This window comes from Pseudophryne corroboree, chromosome 3 (genome assembly GCF_028390025.1).
Source record: "Pseudophryne corroboree isolate aPseCor3 chromosome 3, aPseCor3.hap2, whole genome shotgun sequence".
NCBI lineage: Eukaryota > Metazoa > Chordata > Amphibia > Anura > Myobatrachidae > Pseudophryne > Pseudophryne corroboree.
The window spans coordinates 712966478-712986163 of NC_086446.1; the positions used below are offsets into that span (position 1 = coordinate 712966478).

At 48.9% G+C, this 19686-nt stretch overlaps 1 protein-coding gene and 1 long non-coding RNA gene across 3 annotated transcripts in view; one reads left to right on the forward strand and one right to left on the reverse strand.

Moving 5' to 3' along the window:
* Window positions 1–19686, forward strand: part of LOC135056676 (disintegrin and metalloproteinase domain-containing protein 9-like) — a 189823-nt gene that overhangs the window by 146952 nt on the left and 23185 nt on the right. Inside the window, exons 19-20 of the mRNA XM_063962128.1 lie at window positions 7210–7345; window positions 9005–9080. Of these exons, the coding sequence (XP_063818198.1) occupies window positions 7210–7345; window positions 9005–9080 (212 nt within the window). The remainder of the gene's footprint in view (window positions 1–7209; window positions 7346–9004; window positions 9081–19686) is intronic.
* The window catches only part of LOC135056681 (uncharacterized), a 49904-nt gene that overhangs the window by 6057 nt on the left and 24161 nt on the right, over window positions 1–19686 (reverse strand). Inside the window, exon 1 of one of the 2 annotated variants that reach the window (XR_010244043.1) lies at window positions 6042–6146. The exons of the other annotated variant lie outside the window; for it this stretch is intronic. This is a non-coding gene — a long non-coding RNA (uncharacterized LOC135056681). Of the gene's footprint in view, window positions 1–6041; window positions 6147–19686 lie in introns of those variants that run through there. 2 annotated transcript variants of the gene reach the window in all.

Sequence of the window (19686 nt, forward strand, 5' to 3'; positions counted from 1 at the left end):
ACGGGCTCCGCAGGAGATAGGGCACCTAAAAAGAACTTTGACTATGGGTGTGCACTGGCTCCTCCCTCTATGCCCCTCCTCCAGACCTCAGATAGATCTTGTGCCCAGAGGAGAATGGGTGCACTGCAGAGAGCTCTCCAGAGTTTTCTGTGGAAAAAGAATTTTGTTAGGTTTTTTATTTTCAGGGAGTCCTGTTGGCAACAGGCTCCCTGCATCGTGGGACCGAGGAGAGAGAAGCAGAGCTGGCTTGTCAAGTTGGGCTCTGTTTCCTTGGCTACTGGACACCATTAGCTCCAGAGGGAGTCGGAAAACACAGGTCTCACCTGGGGTTCGTCCCGGAGCCGCGCCGCCGTCCTCCTCACAGATGCCGAAGATAGAAGCCGGGTGAGTATGAGAAGGCAGAAGACATCATAGGCGGCAGAAGACATCAGATCTTCATGAGGTAAGGCGCGCAGCGGTAAGCTGCGCGCCATTGCTCCCATTCATACACACAGAGCAGCACTGAAGGGTGCAGGGCGCAGGGGGGGCGCCCTGGGCAGCAATAAACCTCACATTTGGGCACTGACAAGGTAGATTAGGCTGCTGGTCAGTAATTCTACGATCCCCCGCCATTTTCTATAAAAAAATCACCGGGACCGAAGCCCGCCGTCGGGTGGGCGGGGCTTGATCCTCAGCACTAACCAGCGCCATTTTCTCCACAGAAGCTGCATGAGGAAAACGCTGGCTCCCTGGTCTCTCCCCTGCTGAACATTCAGGCTGGAAAAAAGAGGAGGGGGGCATTTTGAGCGCAGTGAGTGGGAATCTGGTCATTTTATATATATATAAAAGCGCTATCTGGTCATATTTTTCCAGTGTTATTAAGCGCTGGGTGTGTGCTGGCATACTCTCTCTCTGTCTCTCCTAAGGGCCTGGTTGGGGTTTTGTCCCCTTATAGGTTAATCCCTGTGTGTGTGGGGTGTCGGTACGTGGTGTCGACATGTCTGAAGCGGAAGGCTTTTCCAAGGAGGAGGTGGAGCAAATGAGTGGTGTGTCCCCGTCGGTTGTGCCGACTCCAGATTGGATGGACATGTGGCATATGTTGAATGCAAGTGTGGCATCTTTACATAAAAAGCTTGATAAGGCTGATTTAGGGGAGACATCAGGGGGTCAATCCTCAGATTGGACCGACTCACAGGGCCCGTCGGGGTCTCAAAAGCGTCCCTTAACACAAGACACTACTACCGACATTCTGATTCCAGTGTCGACTATGACGAAATAAAATTTCACCCTAGGGTGACTAAAACCATTCAGTGTATGATTGTGGCAATAAGGGATGTGTTGCATATTGTGGATGAACCCTCTGTCCCCGACACAAGGGTACACATGTTTAAGGAAAAGAAACAGATTATTAACTTTCCCACATCTCATGAATTAAATGAATTCTTTGGAAAAGCTTGGGAGACTCCGGATAAGAGACCGCAGATCCCCAAAAGAACTTATATGGCATACCCTTTCCCTAAGCAGGACAGGGAGATTTGGGAATCACCCCCCACTGTGGACAAAGCCCTGACGCGCTTGTCCAAGAAAGTGGCGCTACCGTCTCCTGACACAGCAGCCCTTAAGGACCCTGCAGATCGCAGGCAAGAAACTACCTTAAAGTGTATTTATTCTCATACGGGTGCTGTGCTAAGACCCACAATTGCGTTGGCATGGGTGTGTAGCGCAATTGCAGCTTGGACAGATGAGCTGACAGATCAATTTGATAATATGGATAAGGATACTATATTCCTAACTCTAGCCCATATTAAAGACGCAGTCTTATTTATGAGGGATGCTCAAAGGGACATTGGATTGCTAGCTTCTAGGGCCAATGCCATGTCTGTCTCAGCGAGAAGATCCTTATGGACTCGCCAATGGACGGCTGATGCGGATTCCAAGAAACATATGGAAGTACTACCCTACAAGGGTGATGTATTATTTGGGGATGGGCTGACGGACCTGGTTTCCACAGCCACAGCAGATAAATCAAATTTTTTACCATATATTCCCCAACAGCAAAAGAAAGTAACACCTTATCAGATGCAGTCCTTTCGGTCGCACAAGTCCAAAAGAGGTCGGGGATCCTCTTTTGGACTCGCCAGAGGTAAGGGCAGAGGCAAGAGAGCACCTGCTTCGGCAGGTGCCCAGGAACCAAAGTCCTCCCCGGCTGCTCCAAAACCCACAGCATGACGCTGGGGCTCCCCTGAGGGAGTCCGCACCGGTGGGGGCACGTCTTCGACTTTTCAGTCAGGCCTGGGTCAGTTCGGACCTGAATCCCTGGGTGTTGGAAATAGTTTCCCAGGGTTACAAATTGGAATTCGAGGAGGTGCCCCCGCGCCGATTTTTCAAATCGGCCCTACCAGCTTCCACATCGGAAAGGGATGTAGTGTTAGCTGCAATTCAAACGCTGTGTATACAGCAAGTGATAATCAAGGTTCCCCTGCACCAGCAGGGAAGAGGTTACTGTTCAACCCTATTTGTGGTCCCGAAACCGGACGGTTCGGTCAGACCTATTTTGAATCTGAAATCCCTAAACCTGTACATAAGAAGATTCAAATTCAAAATGGAATCTCTCAGAGCGATAATAGCCAACATGGAGGAGGGGGAGTTTATGGTGTCTCTGGACATAAAGGATGCATACCTTCATGTCCCCATATATGCCCCCCATCAGGAATACCTGAGATTCGCTGTACAGGATTGTCATTACCAATTTCAGACATTGCCGTTTGGACTCTCCACGGCCCCGAGGATTTTCACCAAGATAATGGCGGAAATGATGGTGGTCCTGCGCAAGCATGGAGTCACAATTATCCCATACTTGGACGATCTCCTGATAAAAGCGAGATCAAGGGAGAAATTGCTGAACAGTGTGGCGCTCTCGTTGAGAGTGCTCCAGCAACACGGTTGGATTCTAAATCTACCAAAGTCACAGTTGATTCCGACAACTCGACTACCGTTCCTAGGTATGATACTGGATACGGAACAAATGAAGGTCTTCCTCCCAATAGAGAAAGCCCAAGACATACAGAACATGGTCAGAGACCTGCTAAAACCGAAAAGGGTGTCAGTTCACCAATGTACTCGAGTTCTGGGGGAAATGGTGGCGGCCTACGAGGCCATTCCCTTCGGCAGGTTCCATGCAAGGACTTTTCAATGGGACCTTCTGGACAAGTGGTCCGGGTCCCATCTGCACTTACATTGGAAAATAACTCTGTCCCCAGGGACCAGAGTGTCCCTCCTGTGGTGGTTGCAAAGTGCTCACCTCCTGGAGGGTCGCCGGTTCGGAATTCAGGATTGGATCTTGGTTACCACGGAAGCGGGCCTCCGAGGATAGGGAGCGGTCACACAGGGAAAACATTTTCAGGGTCTTTGGTCAGACCAGGAGTCCTTTCTACACATCAATGTGTTGGAACTCAGGGCCATTTACAACGGCCTTCGACAAGCGGAGAGTTTTCTTCGAAACCTACCGGTTCTGATTCAATCAGACAATGTCACAGCAGTGGCTCATGTGAACCGCCAAGGCGGGACAAAAAGCAGAGTCGCGATGGCGGAAGCCACAAGGATCCTTCGCTGGGCGGAAAATCATGTAAGCGCTCTGTCAGCTGTCTTCATTCCGGGAGTGGACAACTGGGAAGCAGACTTCCTCAGCAGACACGATCTCCATCCAGGGGAGTGGGGACTTCATCAAGAAGTCTTTGCAGACGTAACACGTCTTTGGGGAACTCCTCATATAGACATGATGGCGTCACGCCTCAACAAAAAACTTCAGAGGTACTGCGCCAGGTCTTGGGACCCTCAGGCAATAGCAGTGGACGCCCTGGCAACACCGTGGGTGTTCAAATCGGTTTACGTGTTTCCTCCTCTTCCTCTCATCACAAAAGTGTTGAGGATCATAAGATGAAGAAGAGTACGAACGATACTCGTTGTCCCAGACTGGCCTCGAAGGGCCTGGTACTCGGATCTACAAGAGATGCTCACAGGAGATCCTCTGAGGGAAGACCTGTTGCAGCAGGGGCCCTGTGTATTTCAAGACTTACTGCGGTTACGTTTGACGGCATGGCGGTTGAACGCCGAATCCTAGCGAAAAAGGGGATTCCGGAAGAGGTCATCCCTACGTTAATAAAGGCTAGGAAGGAGGTGACGATAAAACATTATCACCGTATCTGGCGAAAGTATGTGTCTTGGTGTGAGACCAAGAATGCACCTACGGAAGATTTTCATCTGGGTCGTCTTCTCCACTTCCTACAGACAGGAGTGGATATGGGCCTGAAATTAGGCTCTGTTAAGGTACAGATTTCGGCCCTCTCGATTTTCTTTCAGAAGGAATTGGCTTCTCTTCCAGAAGTCCAGACGTTTGTAAAGGGAGTGCTGCACATCCAGCCCCCTTTTGTGCCTCCAGTGGCACCATGGGACCTGAACGTGGTGTTGCAGTTCCTAAAATCAAACTGGTTTTGAACCGCTTAACAAGGTTGAGTTGAAATTTCTTACCTGGAAGGTGGTCATGTTGTTGGCCTTAGCATCAGCAAGGCGAGTGTCAGAATTGGCGGCTTTGTCACACAAGAGCCCCTACTTGATTTTTCATGTGGATCGAGCTGAATTGAGGACACGTCCGCAATTTTTGCCTAAAGTGGTTTCTTCGTTCCATATGAATCAACCTATTGTGGTGCCTGTGGCTACAAGTGACCTGGAGGATTCCAGATCCCTGGATGTAGTAAGGGCCTTAAAAATTTCTGTAGCCATGACGGCTAGAATTAGGAAAACAGAGGCTCTGTTTATCCTGTATGCGGCCAATAAGATTGGCGCTCCTGCTACGAAGCAGACTATTGCTCGCTGGATCTGTGATACGATTCAGCAGGCTCACTCTACGGCTGGATTGCCGGTACCAAATTCGGTTAAGGCCCATTCCACTAGGAAGGTGGGCTCTTCTTGGGCGGCTGCCCGAGGCGTCTCGGCTTTACAACTTTGCCGAGCGGCGACTTGGTCGGGGTCAAACACTTTTGCTAAATTCTACAAGTTTGATACCCTAGCTGATGAGGACCTAGCGTTTGCTCAGTCGGTGCTGCAGAGTCATACGCACTCTCCCGCCCGATTGGATGCTTTGGTATAAACCCCATGGTCCTTACGGAGTCCCCAGCATCCTCTAGGACGTAAGAGAAAATAAGATTTTAAACCTACCGGTAAATCTATTTTTCCTAGTCCGTAGAGGATGCTGGGCGCCCGTCCCAGTGTGGAAACTCTGCAAGACTTGTATATAGTTGTTGCTTACATAAGGGTTATGTTACAGTTGACATCGGTCTTGGACCGTTACTGTAGTTTGTTCATACTGTTAACTGGTTATGTATGTTCCAGGTTACATGGTATGATTGGTGTGGGCTGGTATGAATCTTGCCCTTGGATTGCTAAATCCTGCCTTGTATTGTCCATCTCCTCTGGGCACAGTTCTCTAACTGAGGTCTGGAGGAGGGGCATAGAGGGGGCAGCCAGTGCACACCCGTAGTCAAAGTTCTTTTTAGGTGCCCTATCTCCTGCGGAGCCCGTCTATACCCCATGGTCCTTACGGAGTCCCCAGCATCCTCTACGGACTAGGAGAAATAGATTTACCGGTAGGTTTAAAATCTTATTATTTTTATTCCCACACTGTGAAACTCATTTATTTTTTAGATAAACCATCATGGAACGAATTTCTGCACGCTGCTCAAACGCATTTACATTGGTCCACATTTACTAAGTTCACCAACCAGATGCACAACACAAATCACTGCACCTAGATTGGAGTACACAACCTTTTTTATAGCCTGACGATTGTGGTCATTTTATGGGGATCAAACTTTTATGGGGATCAAACTTAAAAATGTCAAATATGTTGAATGTATTACATGAAAAGAGGGATTTCTCTGCAGCTTACCCATCACCATTGTAGGAACATTCCTGCGGGATAGCATTCTGAGAGGGGGGACGTGGCTATGCCATGTAGGGTGCATGGTTAGGTCACATGAGGGGAGGAGGGATATAAGGACCCTCACCTGTAATACATGATTGGCCATCCCTCAGGAGGTATCACTTGGTCTAGTGCTGGCATTGCGTCTCTGAGGTCCTCTAAGAAGCTGAGAGAGACCATCGGGACACCAGTTTCTGGACAACCCCACATATAAAAGATAGGAGAATAGGAAAAAGCAGTTGGGTGGCTTGGAAAGATATATCTCTTAGTCAGAATCAGCCCATATGATACAGCATTAGAGGCTTATTGTCCAAGATATCACGAACATAAAACGGGCAGAATATACCTTGACAATATTGGATATTGATGTCCATCTCTACTCCCCAGTAACACCTTTCCCCCTTAGCTATTTAGTAACACATTTGCTCCCCATCTCTGCTCTGAAATAAATTCTTCACTATCTACCACCTGTAGCACAGACTTGACTGGGAGAATCCCCATAGTCGCAGTATACAGATTACAAGGCAGATGCATTGGGGCAGACATACTAGTGTAATATTTCTGTCCCCTGTATATTTCTGTCTTCTCTGCCATGAAGAATGGCCTTGTAGGCTATGGGTTATACATCAGTGGCCTAGATAGTCCGCCCAGAGTGTAGCAGCACTGGTCAGTTGGTAAAACAAATCATGCACAAAAGACAAATCCAACACAGAAACCTACATACATCTACAGACACTGATCTGGCAAAATGGTAAGTTGTCCCGGGGAAGGGTCACCTTTACTGCCACAGATTGATAAATATGCCCCATAAGGGTCTATTTACTAAGCCTTGGATGGCGATAAAGTGGACGGAGATAAAGTACCAGCCCATCGATTCTTAACTGTTATTTTTCAAACCCAGCCTGGGACATGGCAGTTAGGAGCTGATTGGCTGGTACTTTATCTCCGTCGACATTATCTCCATCAAAGGCTTAGTAAATAGACCCCTTAGTCTTATTTGCATTCTATATCTTACAATTGTGGCTATCTGGCTTTTGTGGCTCTACAATTCTAAGTATGCGTTAATTCTGGAATGTAGCTCTGTAACACCTTGGGAATCTAGGGCTGACATGGCATGCTGGGACTTTTAGTTATACAGTAGCTAGAGACAAATGTTGCTTACTTCTGACTCACACAGAAACTGGCTAAGGCATACTGCAATATAACCCATGTTGTGTGTTCTCCTAATTATTTGCCCTTCTCTGGCTTGTTAGGTCCTCCAGGCAATGCTTTACGAAATGGACTGCTTATCTTCTTTCTGCTCGTTGTGCCAATTCTCATCCTTATAGTTGTGATGTGGATAAAGAGTGATGCGATTAGAAGAAGGTTTTGCCGAAAGAAAAGACATAGGTATTCCTAGTAACATGTTACCCGACATCCACTTTCATATAGTACTCTTCATACATAATGCTAGCATTCTATGGGCGGTATTCAATTCTTTTCACCCCCTTCCACACCCGTTCTGTTTTTACTGACAGGGGTGGTATCATCATTTCAGCTCGCTACCCCCGGGGTAGCGAGGCATCCTAACCCTTTACGCAACTAGAAAGAATTCAATGACACATGCGCTTGTAAAGTATTAAAAAAAACACAAATTACATTTATAATAATATCATATACCCCATAGTTGACTGGACAGAAAACATATTAAAAACCCACAACATATAAACTGCAATATAGTATGAGCTTTTATATAAAACACCACTTCCCAGGAGGCTTATTTAAGGATTTGTCCATTTAGCAGCAAATATTAATCACTTTAATGCTGATTATGATGGTTCACTTGCGACTACAGCGCTGCAGTTTTATAACTCTGTGCACAGGAAGAATATTCTAGCTGGAAATCTCACAGCATGGTGATAGTAAAGGCTCTTTATTTTGTAGTGTCCATAAGTGCTATATACCTCTCCTTATTAGGATGCTCCCGGCTGCTGGCTGAATCCTTTAAGCACAGCTCTGGCTTGGGGCTCCAGATAGAAACGGAGGGCAGAGACGGTTTTCTGCAGATGCAGGTCTGCTCTCTGTCAGTAGTCCAGACACTGTAGGGGCTGTAATGTAATGCGTTTCCCCGCCTTCAATCGCTCAGTCAGCGGCTTCCTCAGACATAAGACCTTATGTCTGAGGAAACCGCTAATTGAGTGATTGAAGGTGGGGAATTGCTGCTAAATGGACAAATCCTTAAATAAGCCTCCCGGAGAGTGGTGTTTTATATAAAAGCTCATACTATATTGCACTTTATATGTTGTGGGTTTTTAATGTTTTCTGTCCAGTCAACTATGGGGTATATGATATTATTATTTGAATAAATTGAATTTGTGTTTTTTTTAATACAAGTGCATGTGTCATTGAATTCTTAATAATTTGTGTTTTCTTTTAAGGGGTTGAGTATTCCCCTCTCTGACACAGCTGCTAGGTAAATGGATTTTTACAGGGTAAACCAGGCGCTTTGTAATTTTTCTGGTTCTTTACGCAATTAAATCTTATTGCTATGGGCGTGATATGCCCGATAGCGGGGATCACTGTAGAAAGGAGATTGGCCGTGATTTATCATTTAAATACCACCCTATAAATCTTAATTCATACCTTACTGCTATATATTTTTCAATGAATATGAATTGTGCCCATATAGTATCAGGGTGCTCAATGAGAGGTATATCTAAAGCACCCTGTGCCATGGATATTAGGGGCCAGATTTATTAATGAGCGATATTCTTGTTATCACTCAATACTAATCTTACATAGTGCTGCAACCAATCAGCTCCGAACTGTCATGTGTTTGAAAAATGACTTGAGCTGATTGGTTGGAGCACCATTTAAGATTAGTATCGAGTGATAATGAGACTATCACTCGTTAATAAATCTGCCCCTATATGTTCTGTGGACCTTCTGATATTTATCTAATAACACCAACTGCATATTATAAATGAGATTGATAATCTCAGCAGAGTTACCAGTGATTTACATGCTCATGCAGTAATGCCATGTTGTCATACTGGTTTCTGTTCACAGAGGAGGAGACAATCAGAGACCAGCACAAACCAACAACGGGAATCACAATGCTGCTAGTAACATACCAAGGAACCAGGTAACACCTATAACCCTTAGTAGACATGTTTTCATCGTCTTCTTTATTGTTGTACTCACGTCTTCTTTATTGTTGTACTCACATTATTTGAGAACAATATAACTGGTACAGAAAAAAAAAACTATAGGGTGGATAACAATTGTTTTTAGCGTCGGCAGCCAGTAGATGGCGCCCAACGGAGATATTCAATTGTTTCTCCGTTCGGGCATGATCAGCTTCCGGTGCCGGTATTTTAGCTCTCTACCCCCTGAGCTGCTGAGCTGAAATGTGTGAAAATTGATCCGTTTGGGCATCCAAATGTGACTTTTCACGTCACGCCCATTACTTTGGTTGGGTTTAGCTGCTTTACGCAATGTGCGTGATAAAATAGAACAATTGGATACTGCCCCACAATCTCCCATCACTTTAAACAGGAGATCGGGTGTGAAATAACAATTGAATTCCGCCCTACAGTATAGAACATAAATTTCACCCTATATGCCATATACCAATTCATAAATGCAGATGTCTGGACATTCTAATTCAGAAAAATAAAACAACAAAACAGTTACCACATAGATCAGATTATTCAATTTACAATGGTGTTACTATTACTAGATAATGGGCCTAATTCAAGGTTGATTGCAAAATAAAATTTCCCCCTAATGTGCAAAACCATGCTGCACTGTAGGTGGGGCAGATGTAACATGTGCAGAGAGAGTTAGATTTGGGTGGGGTGTGCTTAATTGCAGTGTAAAAATAAAGCAGCCAGTATTAACACTTTACAGAAACAATATAACCCACCCAAATCTAACTCTCTCTGCACATATTACATCTGCCCCACCTGCAGTGCTCATGGTTTTGCCCATTAGGGGAAAATTTTATTTTGCAATCAACCTTGCCTTAGGCCCAATGGCCATAGGAACATAACAACATAGAATCTGATGACTGGAACCACATGACAAATCTAGGCTCCCTTTTTTATTCACTAGTGTGTTAAAAACTCTAACAAGGAGAATATATTTTCTTTTATATAAGGACCTTCAGTGGTGCACGCAGGGGGGGTTTCCGAGTACCTGGAAACCCCCCCTCTCCTGATGAGCCGACATTTTTATATTTTAGACGGAGACAGGAGTGTCTTCGTCTCAGTAAAAGCCGCGATCGCGTACACGTACGCGACCGCGGAGCTGTAGCAGCAGAGGGCTATGTAGCTCTCTGCATGAAGAATGTCCTGGGGGAGCTGCTGGCTGCGCATGCTCAGCCATAGCAGCTCCCTCCGTCCACACAGTGCCGCCGTCTGCTCCCGCCTCCCGGCCCCTGATGGTACAGTACTATATATTCAAAATGTACTGTATACAGTATGTTAAGTTTGTGTGTGTGTTTGTGTGTGTGCTTCTGTGTATGTATGTATGTACGTACGTACGTACGTACGGTATGTGTGTCTGTATGAATGAATGGGTGTGCTGTGCTGTATGTATATATGTGTGTATATATATATATATACACTGCTCAAAAAAATAAAGGGAACACTAAAATAACACATCCTAGATCTGAATGAATGAAATATTCTTATTAAATACTTTGTTCTTTACATAGTTGAATGTGCTGACAACAAAATCACACAAAAATTATCAATGGAAATCAAATCAAATTTATTAACCCATGGAGGTCTGGATTTGGAGTCACCCTCAAAATTAAAGTGGAAAAACACACTACAGGCTGATCCATCTTTGATGTAATGTCCTTAAAACAAGTCACAAATGAGGTTCAGTAGTGTGTGTGGCCTCCACGCAGAGGCGTAACTAGGGTTTTTGGAGCCCAGGGCAAGATGTAAAATGGCGCCCCCCCCCCCCCCAAAAAAAAAAAAACATAGCAAAAGAAGTATGTGCGCGCGCGGCGAAAAAATGGCCGTGGCCACACACCAGAAGGGGTGTGGCCACGCTCCAGAAGGGGTGTGGCCACTGAAAATGGCCCACAGTGCCAGTTACATTGCCCCACAGTGCCAGATACAATGCCCCACAGTGCCAGTTACATTGCCCCACAGTGCCAGATACAATGCCCCACACTGCCAGTTATATTGCCCCACAGTGCCAGATACAATGCCCCACAGTGCCAGTTACATTGCCCCACAGTGCCAGATACAATGCCCCACAGTGCCAGTTACATTTCCCCACAGTGCCAGATACAATGCCCCACAGTGCCAGTTACATTGCCCCACAGTGCCAGATACAATGCCCCACAGTGCCAGTTACATTACCCCCCAGTGCCAGATAAAATGCCCCACAGTGCCGGATACATGCCCCACAGTGCCAGTTACATTGCCCCACAGTGCCAGATACAATGCCCCACAGTGCCATATACATGCCCCACAGTGCCAGTTACATTGCCCCACAGTGCCAGATACAATGCCCCACAGTGCCAGTTATATTGCCCCCCAGTGCCAGATACAACGCCCCACAGTGCCGGATACATGCCCCACAGTGCCAATTGCATTGCCCCCCAGTGCCAGACACAATGCCCCACAGTGCCGGATACATGCCCCCCAGTGCCAGATACAATGCCCCACAGTGCCGGATATATGCCCGACAGTGCCAGTTACATTGCCCCACAGTGCCAGATACATGCCACACAGTGCCGGATACATTGCCCCACAGTGCCAGATACATGCCCCACAATGCCAGTTACATTGCCCCACAGTGCCAGTTACATTGCCCCACAGTGCCAGTTACATTGCCCCACAGTGCCAGTTACATGCCCCACAATGCCAGTTACATTGCCCCACAGTGCCAGTTACATGCCCCACAATGCCAGTTACATTGCCCCACAGTGCCAGTTACATGCCCCACAGTGCCAGTTACATGTCCCACAGTGCCAGGCCCCACTCAGTGCCAGTTACATATGCCCCATTTGGTGCCAGATACATGCCCCACTGTGCCGCCAAGCCCGCCGCCCCCCCCGCCCCCCCCCCCCCCCCGTCACTCACCGCTTGCTCTCTGTGAGGGGAGGAGAGCGCAGCGCCTCTCCTTCCCCTCACCGCTCCAGGTCTCCGCGCAGCTGTCTGGCGCCGGTTCGCTAGCCAATCAGAGCTCGCGGACCGGCAGCAAATCAGGAGCCGGTCCGCAAGCTCTGATTGGCTAGCGCCGGAGACCGGACACAGCATCGCTGCTGGCAGTGGCGGTGAGGGGAGGGAGAGACGCTGCGCTCTCCTCCCCTCACATTTAGGGTTGACGGGGGCGAGTGGGGCATGATGCCCTGGTCGCTGGCGGCGTCCCCCTCTCCTGGGCCTGCCAAGGCGCCCAGGGCACGTGCCCCACTCGCCCTACCCTAGATACGCCTCTGCCTCCACGTGCCTGTATGACCTCCCTACAACCCACACAAGTTGCTCAGGTAGTGCAGCTCATCCAGGATGGCACATCAATGCAAGCTGTGGCAAGAAGGTTTGCTGTGTCTGTCAGCGTAGTGTCCAGAGCATGGAGGCGCTACCAGGAGACAGGCCAGTACATCAGGAGACGTGGAGGAGGCCGCAGGAGGGCAACAACCCAGCAGAAGGACCGCTACCTCTGCCTTTGTGCAAGGAAGAACAGGAGGAGCACTGCCAGAGCCCTGCAAAATGACCTCCAGCAAGCCACAAATGTGCATGTGTCTACTCAAATGATCAGAAACAGACTCCATGAAGGTGGTATGAGGGCCCGACATCCACTGGTGGGGGTTGTGCTTACAGCCCAACACCGTGCAGGACGTTTGGTATTTGCCAGAGAACACCAAGATTGGCAAATTCGCCACTGGCGCCCTGTGCTCTTCACAGATGAAAGCAGGTTCTCACTGAGCACATGTGACAGAGTCTGGAGACGCCAAGGAGAACGTTCTGCTGCCTGCAACATCCTCCAGCATGACCGGTTTGGCAGTGGGTCAGTAATGGTGTGGGGTGGCATTTCTTTGGGGGGCCGCACAGTCCACCATGTGCTCGCCAGAGGTAGCCTGACTGCCATTAGGTACCGAGATGAGATCCTCAGACCCCTTGTGAGACCATATGCTGGTGCGGTTGGCCCTGGCTTCCTCCTAATGCAAGACAATGCTAGACCTCATGTGGCTGGAGTGTGTCAGCAGTTCCTGCAAGACGAAGGCATTGATGCTATGGACTGGCCCGCCCGTTCCCCAGACCTGAATCCAATTGAGCACATCTGGGACATCATGTCTCGCTCCATCCACCAATGCCACGTTGCACCACAGACTGTCCAGGAGTTGGTGGATGCTTTAGTCCAGGTCTGGGAGGAGATCCCTCAGGAGACCATCCGCCACCTCATCAGGAGCATGCCCAGGCATTGTAGGGAGGTCATACAGGCACGAGGAGGCCACAGACACTACTGAGCCTCATTTTGACTTGTTTTAAGGACATTACATCAAAGTTGGATCAGCCTGTATTGTGTTTTTCCACTTTAATTTTGAGGGTGACTCCAAATTCAGACCTCCATGGGTTAATAAATTTGATTTGATTTCCATTGATAATTTTTGTGTGATTTTGTTGTCAGCACATTCAACTATGTAAAGAACAAAGTATTTAATAAGAATATTTCATTCATTCAGATCTAGGATGTGTTATTTTAGTGTTCCCTTTATTTTTTTGAGCAGTGTGTATATAATATATATATATATATATGTGTGTGTGTGTGTGTGTGTCACTGACCTGGTTTGGGAGTGTTGTGGACTCGGGGCTTCTTCCGATGACCGGGAAGAGGAACCGCCACTGGGTCGTAGTAGAGAAGGCCGGATGTAGGTCTTCCTCATGCAGGACTAAGACGGCAGGCGGGAGGCCCAGAGGAATTCTTGAAGGTCTCCTGTAAGACAAGACTTGTAGAAATACTGAAGGCTGGGGTACTGAGATATTGGAGACACTGTGGTGCTGGGAGTACAGGGAGTGCTGGGAGGCCCTTGGAGGCACGGAGGTGCTTGGAGGCACGGAGGTGCTTGGAGGCATGGAGGTGTTTGGAGACACCGAGGTGTTTGGAGGGATGAGGTGCTTGGAGGCACGAGGTGCTTGGAGACACGGAGGTAACTGGAGGCACGGAGGTGCTTGGAGGCACGGAGGTGCTTGGAGGCACGGAGGTGTTTGGAGACACCGAGGTGTTTGGAGGGATGAGGTGCTTGAGGCACGAGGTGCTTGGAGGCACGGAGGTGCTTGGAGGCACGGAGGTGCTTGGAGGCACGGAGGTGCTTGGAGGCACGGAGGTGTTTGGAGGCACGGAGGTGCTTGGAGGCACAGAGGTGCTTGGAGGCACAGAGGTGCTTGGAGGCACGAGGTGCTTGGAGGTACGAGGTGCTTGTAGGCACGGAGATAATTGGAGGCACGGAGATAATTGGAGGCACGGAGGTGCTTGGAGGCACAGAGGTGCTTGGAGGCACGAGGTGCTTGGAGGCTCGGAGGTGCTTGGAGGCACAAGGTGCTTGGAGGCACAGGATGCTTGGAGGCACAGGATGCTTGGAGGCACAGGATGCTTGGAGGCACAGGATGCTTGGAGGCACGAGGGAGCTCTGGAATCACAGCTTCCGCAGAAGAAACGAAGATACTCAGGCACCGGATCTCTGCCTGGTATCTGATTTTAAATTCCCCGCCCTAGCCTGATTGGCGGAGCAGGCAGGTGACGTCAGACCTGCTCCGCCTCCTTGCCCTCGCTTGTGATGGCGGCGTCCTTGCTTCCGGGAAGCCGCCGGAGAGCAGCGCCGACCCGCCGCTGAAGCCGGAGACCGTCAGGGGAAGAGAGGCGCCGGGCAGACCAGGCCACCCGCAGGGACAAGCGCGGTCGCCGCTGCCCGAGGTTCGTGACAGTACCCCCTCCTCCAGGAGTGGCCCCTGGACACTTCCCGGGCTTAGTCGGATGTCTGGAGTGGAAGATCCGAATCAGACGAGGAGCCGTTACTTCAGTAGCCCCAATCCAACTTCTCTCCTCAGGACCATAACCCTTCCAGTCCACCAAGTACTGTAATTTTTTATGAAGATAACGAGAGTCAAGAATAGCTTTGATTTCAAACTCCGCTCCAGCTTCTGCCACTACGGACGTTGGCCTAGGGAGTGCTGAGTGGAACCGATTCAGAATGAGGGGACGGAGTAGAGAAACATGAAAAGCGTTAGGTATTCGAAGATGGGCAGGCAAACCCAGTTTACAGACCACAGGATTTAAGACTTGTAGCACAGGGTAAGGACCGATGAACCTTGGAGCGAATTTCATGGTGGGCACCTTCAACCGGAGATTCCATGTGGACAGCCATACCCTGTCCCCAACTTTATATTGAGGTGCGGCTTGCCGTTTCTTATCTGCGAAAAACTTGTACCGAACAGAAACCTGCTTAAGATTAGCATGAACCTTTCTCCAAATTTGTCCAAAGTGTCGTAGAGTGGACGCTACAGCAGGAACCTCTATTATCGGAAGGCTTGGAAATTCCGGAACACGGGGATGGAACCCGTAGTTGACGAAAAATGGTGATTCCCCAGTGGAAGAATGAAACAAATGGTTATGGGCAAACTCCGCCCAAGGCAACAACTTCACCCAGTTGTCCTGTGAAGGAGAGAGATACAAACGAAGAAAAGTCTCTAGATCTTGATTGACTCGTTCCGTTTGCCCATTTGTTTGGGGATGATAAGCAGACGAAAACTTAAGTTTAATGTGTAGAGTTGAACAAAGGGCTTTCCAAAACCTGGCGGTGAACTGTACTCCACGGTCAGAAACAATCTCTTGTGGCAACCCATGCAAACGAAAATGTTCTCGGATAAACAATAGAGCCAGTTTCGGTGCTGTCGGGAGACCAGTCAAGGGCACAAAGTGTGCCATCTTCGAAAAACGGTCAACAATAACCCAAACGGTGTTGCAACCCTTGGAACAGGGCAAGTCAGTGATGAAGTCCATGGAAATGTGAGTCCAGGGTCTCACAGGGATAGGCAGAGGACGAAGTAACCCTGCAGGAGGCAGACGAGGAGATTTATGTTGTGTACATTAGGGACACGAATTAACGCAATCTTGTACATCCTTCCTCATGGTGTTCCACCAGTAAGACCTTTGCAGAAACTTGTACATCTTCTGAGCGCCGGGATGACCGGAAAACTTGGAGTTATGGACCCACAGTAGTATTCCTGGGCGGAATCTAGCTGGCACGGACATTCTTCCAGGAGGAGGAGCTGGAGTAGTTAAAGCAGCAGAGACAGAAACTGGATTCAGAATTAAACCCCGCTCCGGAGGTTCATCCTCGTCTGTGGGAACTTGTGAACGGGAAAGCGCATCTGCTTTAATATTGAGAGTCCCAGCCCGGTACTTGATAATGAACGAGAATCGGGAAAAGAAAAGTGCCCATCTCGCCTGGCGAGGATTTAAGCATTGTGCGGATTTGATGTACAGCAAATTCTTGTGATCCGTGTAGATGGTAAACACATGTTTAGCCCCTTCTAGAAGATATCTCCATTCTTCCAAGGCAGATTTGATTGCCAAGAGTTCCTGGTCTCCAATAGTGTAATTTCGTTCGGCTGGAGAGAATTTACGAGAATGGAAGCCACACGGATGTAATTTCTTATCAGAGGAATACTGGGAGAGAACAGCCCCAACCCCGACTGAAGATGCATCAACTTCTAAGAAGAAGGGTTCCTCGAAATTTGGTTGTTGGAGAACTGGAGCCGACATGAAAGCTAACTTTAAGCGAGAAAAAGCTACAATGGCTTCCGGAGGCCACAAACTAGGATTAGAACCCTTCCTCGTCAGGGCAGTAATGGGCGCAACAATGGTGGAGAAACCCTTAATGAATTTCCTGTAGTAGTTCGCAAAGCCCAGGAACCTTTGTATTGCTTTCAGGGAAAGAGGCTGAGTCCAGTCACGAATGGCCGACAACTTTTCCGGATCCATGCGAAGCTCCGTCCCCGAGATGACATAACCGAGGAACGGAATAGATGTTACTTCAAAGGTACATTTGGAAAGCTTGGTGTAGAGATGATTCTCTCGTAAACGGTGTAGCACCTCTTTGACTTGAGTCCTGTGTTCGACAAGATTCTTGGAAAAAATCAGTATGTCGTCCAGATATACCACAACGCTCTGATACAGCATATCACGAAAGATTTCGTTGACGAATCCCTGGAAAACCGCGGGAGCATTACTAAGACCAAACGGCATCACCAAGTATTCGTAATGCCCATCTCGGGTATTAAAGGCAGTCTTCCATTCATCCCCCTCTCGGATGCGTATAAGATTATAAGCTCCTCTCAAGTCGAGTTTTGAAAAAATGCGGGCACCACGAACCCTATCAAATAACTCTGTGATTAGTGGCAAGGGGTATTTATTCTTAATAGTAATGTCGTTTAGGCCGCGGTAGTCGATGCATGGTCTCAACCCCCCGTCCTTTTTCTTCACGAAAAAGAAGCCTGCACCAGCAGGGGAGGAAGAGGGGCGAATGAATCCCTTGAGCATATTGGACTTAATATACTCCGACATGGCTTGAGTCTCGGGAAGAGACAGAGGATATGTGCGACCACGAGGTGGCATCTTCCCTGGGACAAGGTCAATAGGGCAGTCCCAAGGCCTGTGCGGTGGTAACAGGTCAGCAGCTTGTTCCGAAAATACGTCCTTGTACCCTTGATATGCCTCCGGAATGTGCTCTTCATCCGTTTTGGAGGTAACACGGAGCGGACAAACAGGAGTAAGACAATTAGTGTGACAAAAGGGACTCCAGGACAGAATTTGTGACGACTTCCAGTCGATGTGGGGATTATGACTTTTCAGCCAAGGCATTCCAAGAACCAGATCATGGGGCATTTCTGGGATTACCAAGAGTTCCAAATCTTCCTGATGTAGGACCCCGACCTGCAGCTTAACTGGCCCCGTGCGCCACATTATAAGACCTTTGGAAATTCTAGTCCCGTTGATAGCCGTCAGTGAAATTGGCCGCTCGATAGGCCGTAACTTTAAACCCAAACTTTGGGCACAGAAGGAAGAAACGAAGTTCCCTGCAGCTCCGGAATCCAATAGGGCTTCACAAGACCTGGAGACTGAATTGGAGACTAGAGTTACTGGAAGCAAGCAGTCCGAAGTTGGAGAAGCTTTTGTCGTAACTCCCAGCTTGACTCCTCCGGAACAAGCTAGGCCTGCCCGTTTCCCGGACGGGCTTTACAAGATTTAAGAAAATGATCTGCGGCTCCACAGTAAAGGCAGAGTTTACCCTCACGACGACGCTGTCGTTCTTCCGGAGACAGTCGGGAGCGGTTAATCTGCATGGGCTCATCTGAGCTAGGTGAGGCCACCGGCCTAGGAGTAGGATTCCGGAACCTGGAACGATCCGAACGGCTACGTTCTCTTCCACGCTCCTGCATCCGAAGATCCACCTTGACGCAAAGGGAAATCAAATCTTCTAATGGATCCGGCAGATCTCTAGTAACCAGCTCATCTTTCAGCCGGTCGGAAAGACCGTTCCAGAAGGCAGCTCTCAGGGCGTCATTATTCCAGCGTAGTTCGGAAGCAATGGTCTGGAAATGAACCACGTACTGGCCCACGGAACGGGCGCCCTGCCGAACACGGAGCAAATCGGAAGAAGCAGTGGTCATTCTGCCGGGCTCGTCGAAAATCCTTCGAAAGGACGAGATGAAGTTGGTGTAGTTGGAAACCATGGGATCAGATCGTTCCCATAATGGAGACACCCAATCCAAAGCAGAACCTTCCAACAGAGAAATAATATATGCTACCTTGGACCGGTCTGTAGGAAAGTTGTGTGCAAGTAGCTCGAAATGTACCTCGCATTGGTTCAAGAAACCACGACAATTTTTGGGATTCCCATTATAGCGGGACGGAGTAGGCAACTGAAGGCGTGGAGTGACACCGGCCGATGGTTGAACATTGCTGGCAACGGCAACTGGTGCGACTACTGGAACAGGTGCCGGAATTACTGAGGCCAGAGACGCCTGAATCTGATCCAGACGCCCGGACAACTGCTGGAGGTACTGCATCACCTGGCCTTGCGCTGCTTCCTGACTTTGCACTCGAGAAGCCAGGTTCTGGATGGCACTCGAGTCCGTGTTCCGATTCCCCGAGTCCATGTGGCCTGAGTATACTGTCACTGACCTGGTTTGGGAGTGTTGTGGACTCGGGGCTTCTTCCGATGACCGGGAAGAGGAACCGCCACTGGGTCGTAGTAGAGAAGGCCGGATGTAGGTCTTCCTCATGCAGGACTAAGACGGCAGGCGGGAGGCCCAGAGGAATTCTTGAAGGTCTCCTGTAAGACAAGACTTGTAGAAATACTGAAGGCTGGGGTACTGAGATATTGGAGACACTGTGGTGCTGGGAGTACAGGGAGTGCTGGGAGGCCCTTGGAGGCACGGAGGTGCTTGGAGGCACGGAGGTGTTTGGAGACACCGAGGTGTTTGGAGGGATGAGGTGCTTGGAGGCACGAGGTGCTTGGAGACACGGAGGTAACTGGAGGCACGGAGGTGCTTGGAGGCACGGAGGTGCTTTGAGGCACGGAGGTGTTTGGAGACACCGAGGTGTTTGGAGGGATGAGGTGCTTGGAGGCACGAGGTGCTTGGAGACACGGAGGTGCTTGGAGGCACGGAGGTGCTTGGAGGCACGGAGGTGCTTGGAGGCACGGAGGTGTTTGGAGGCACGGA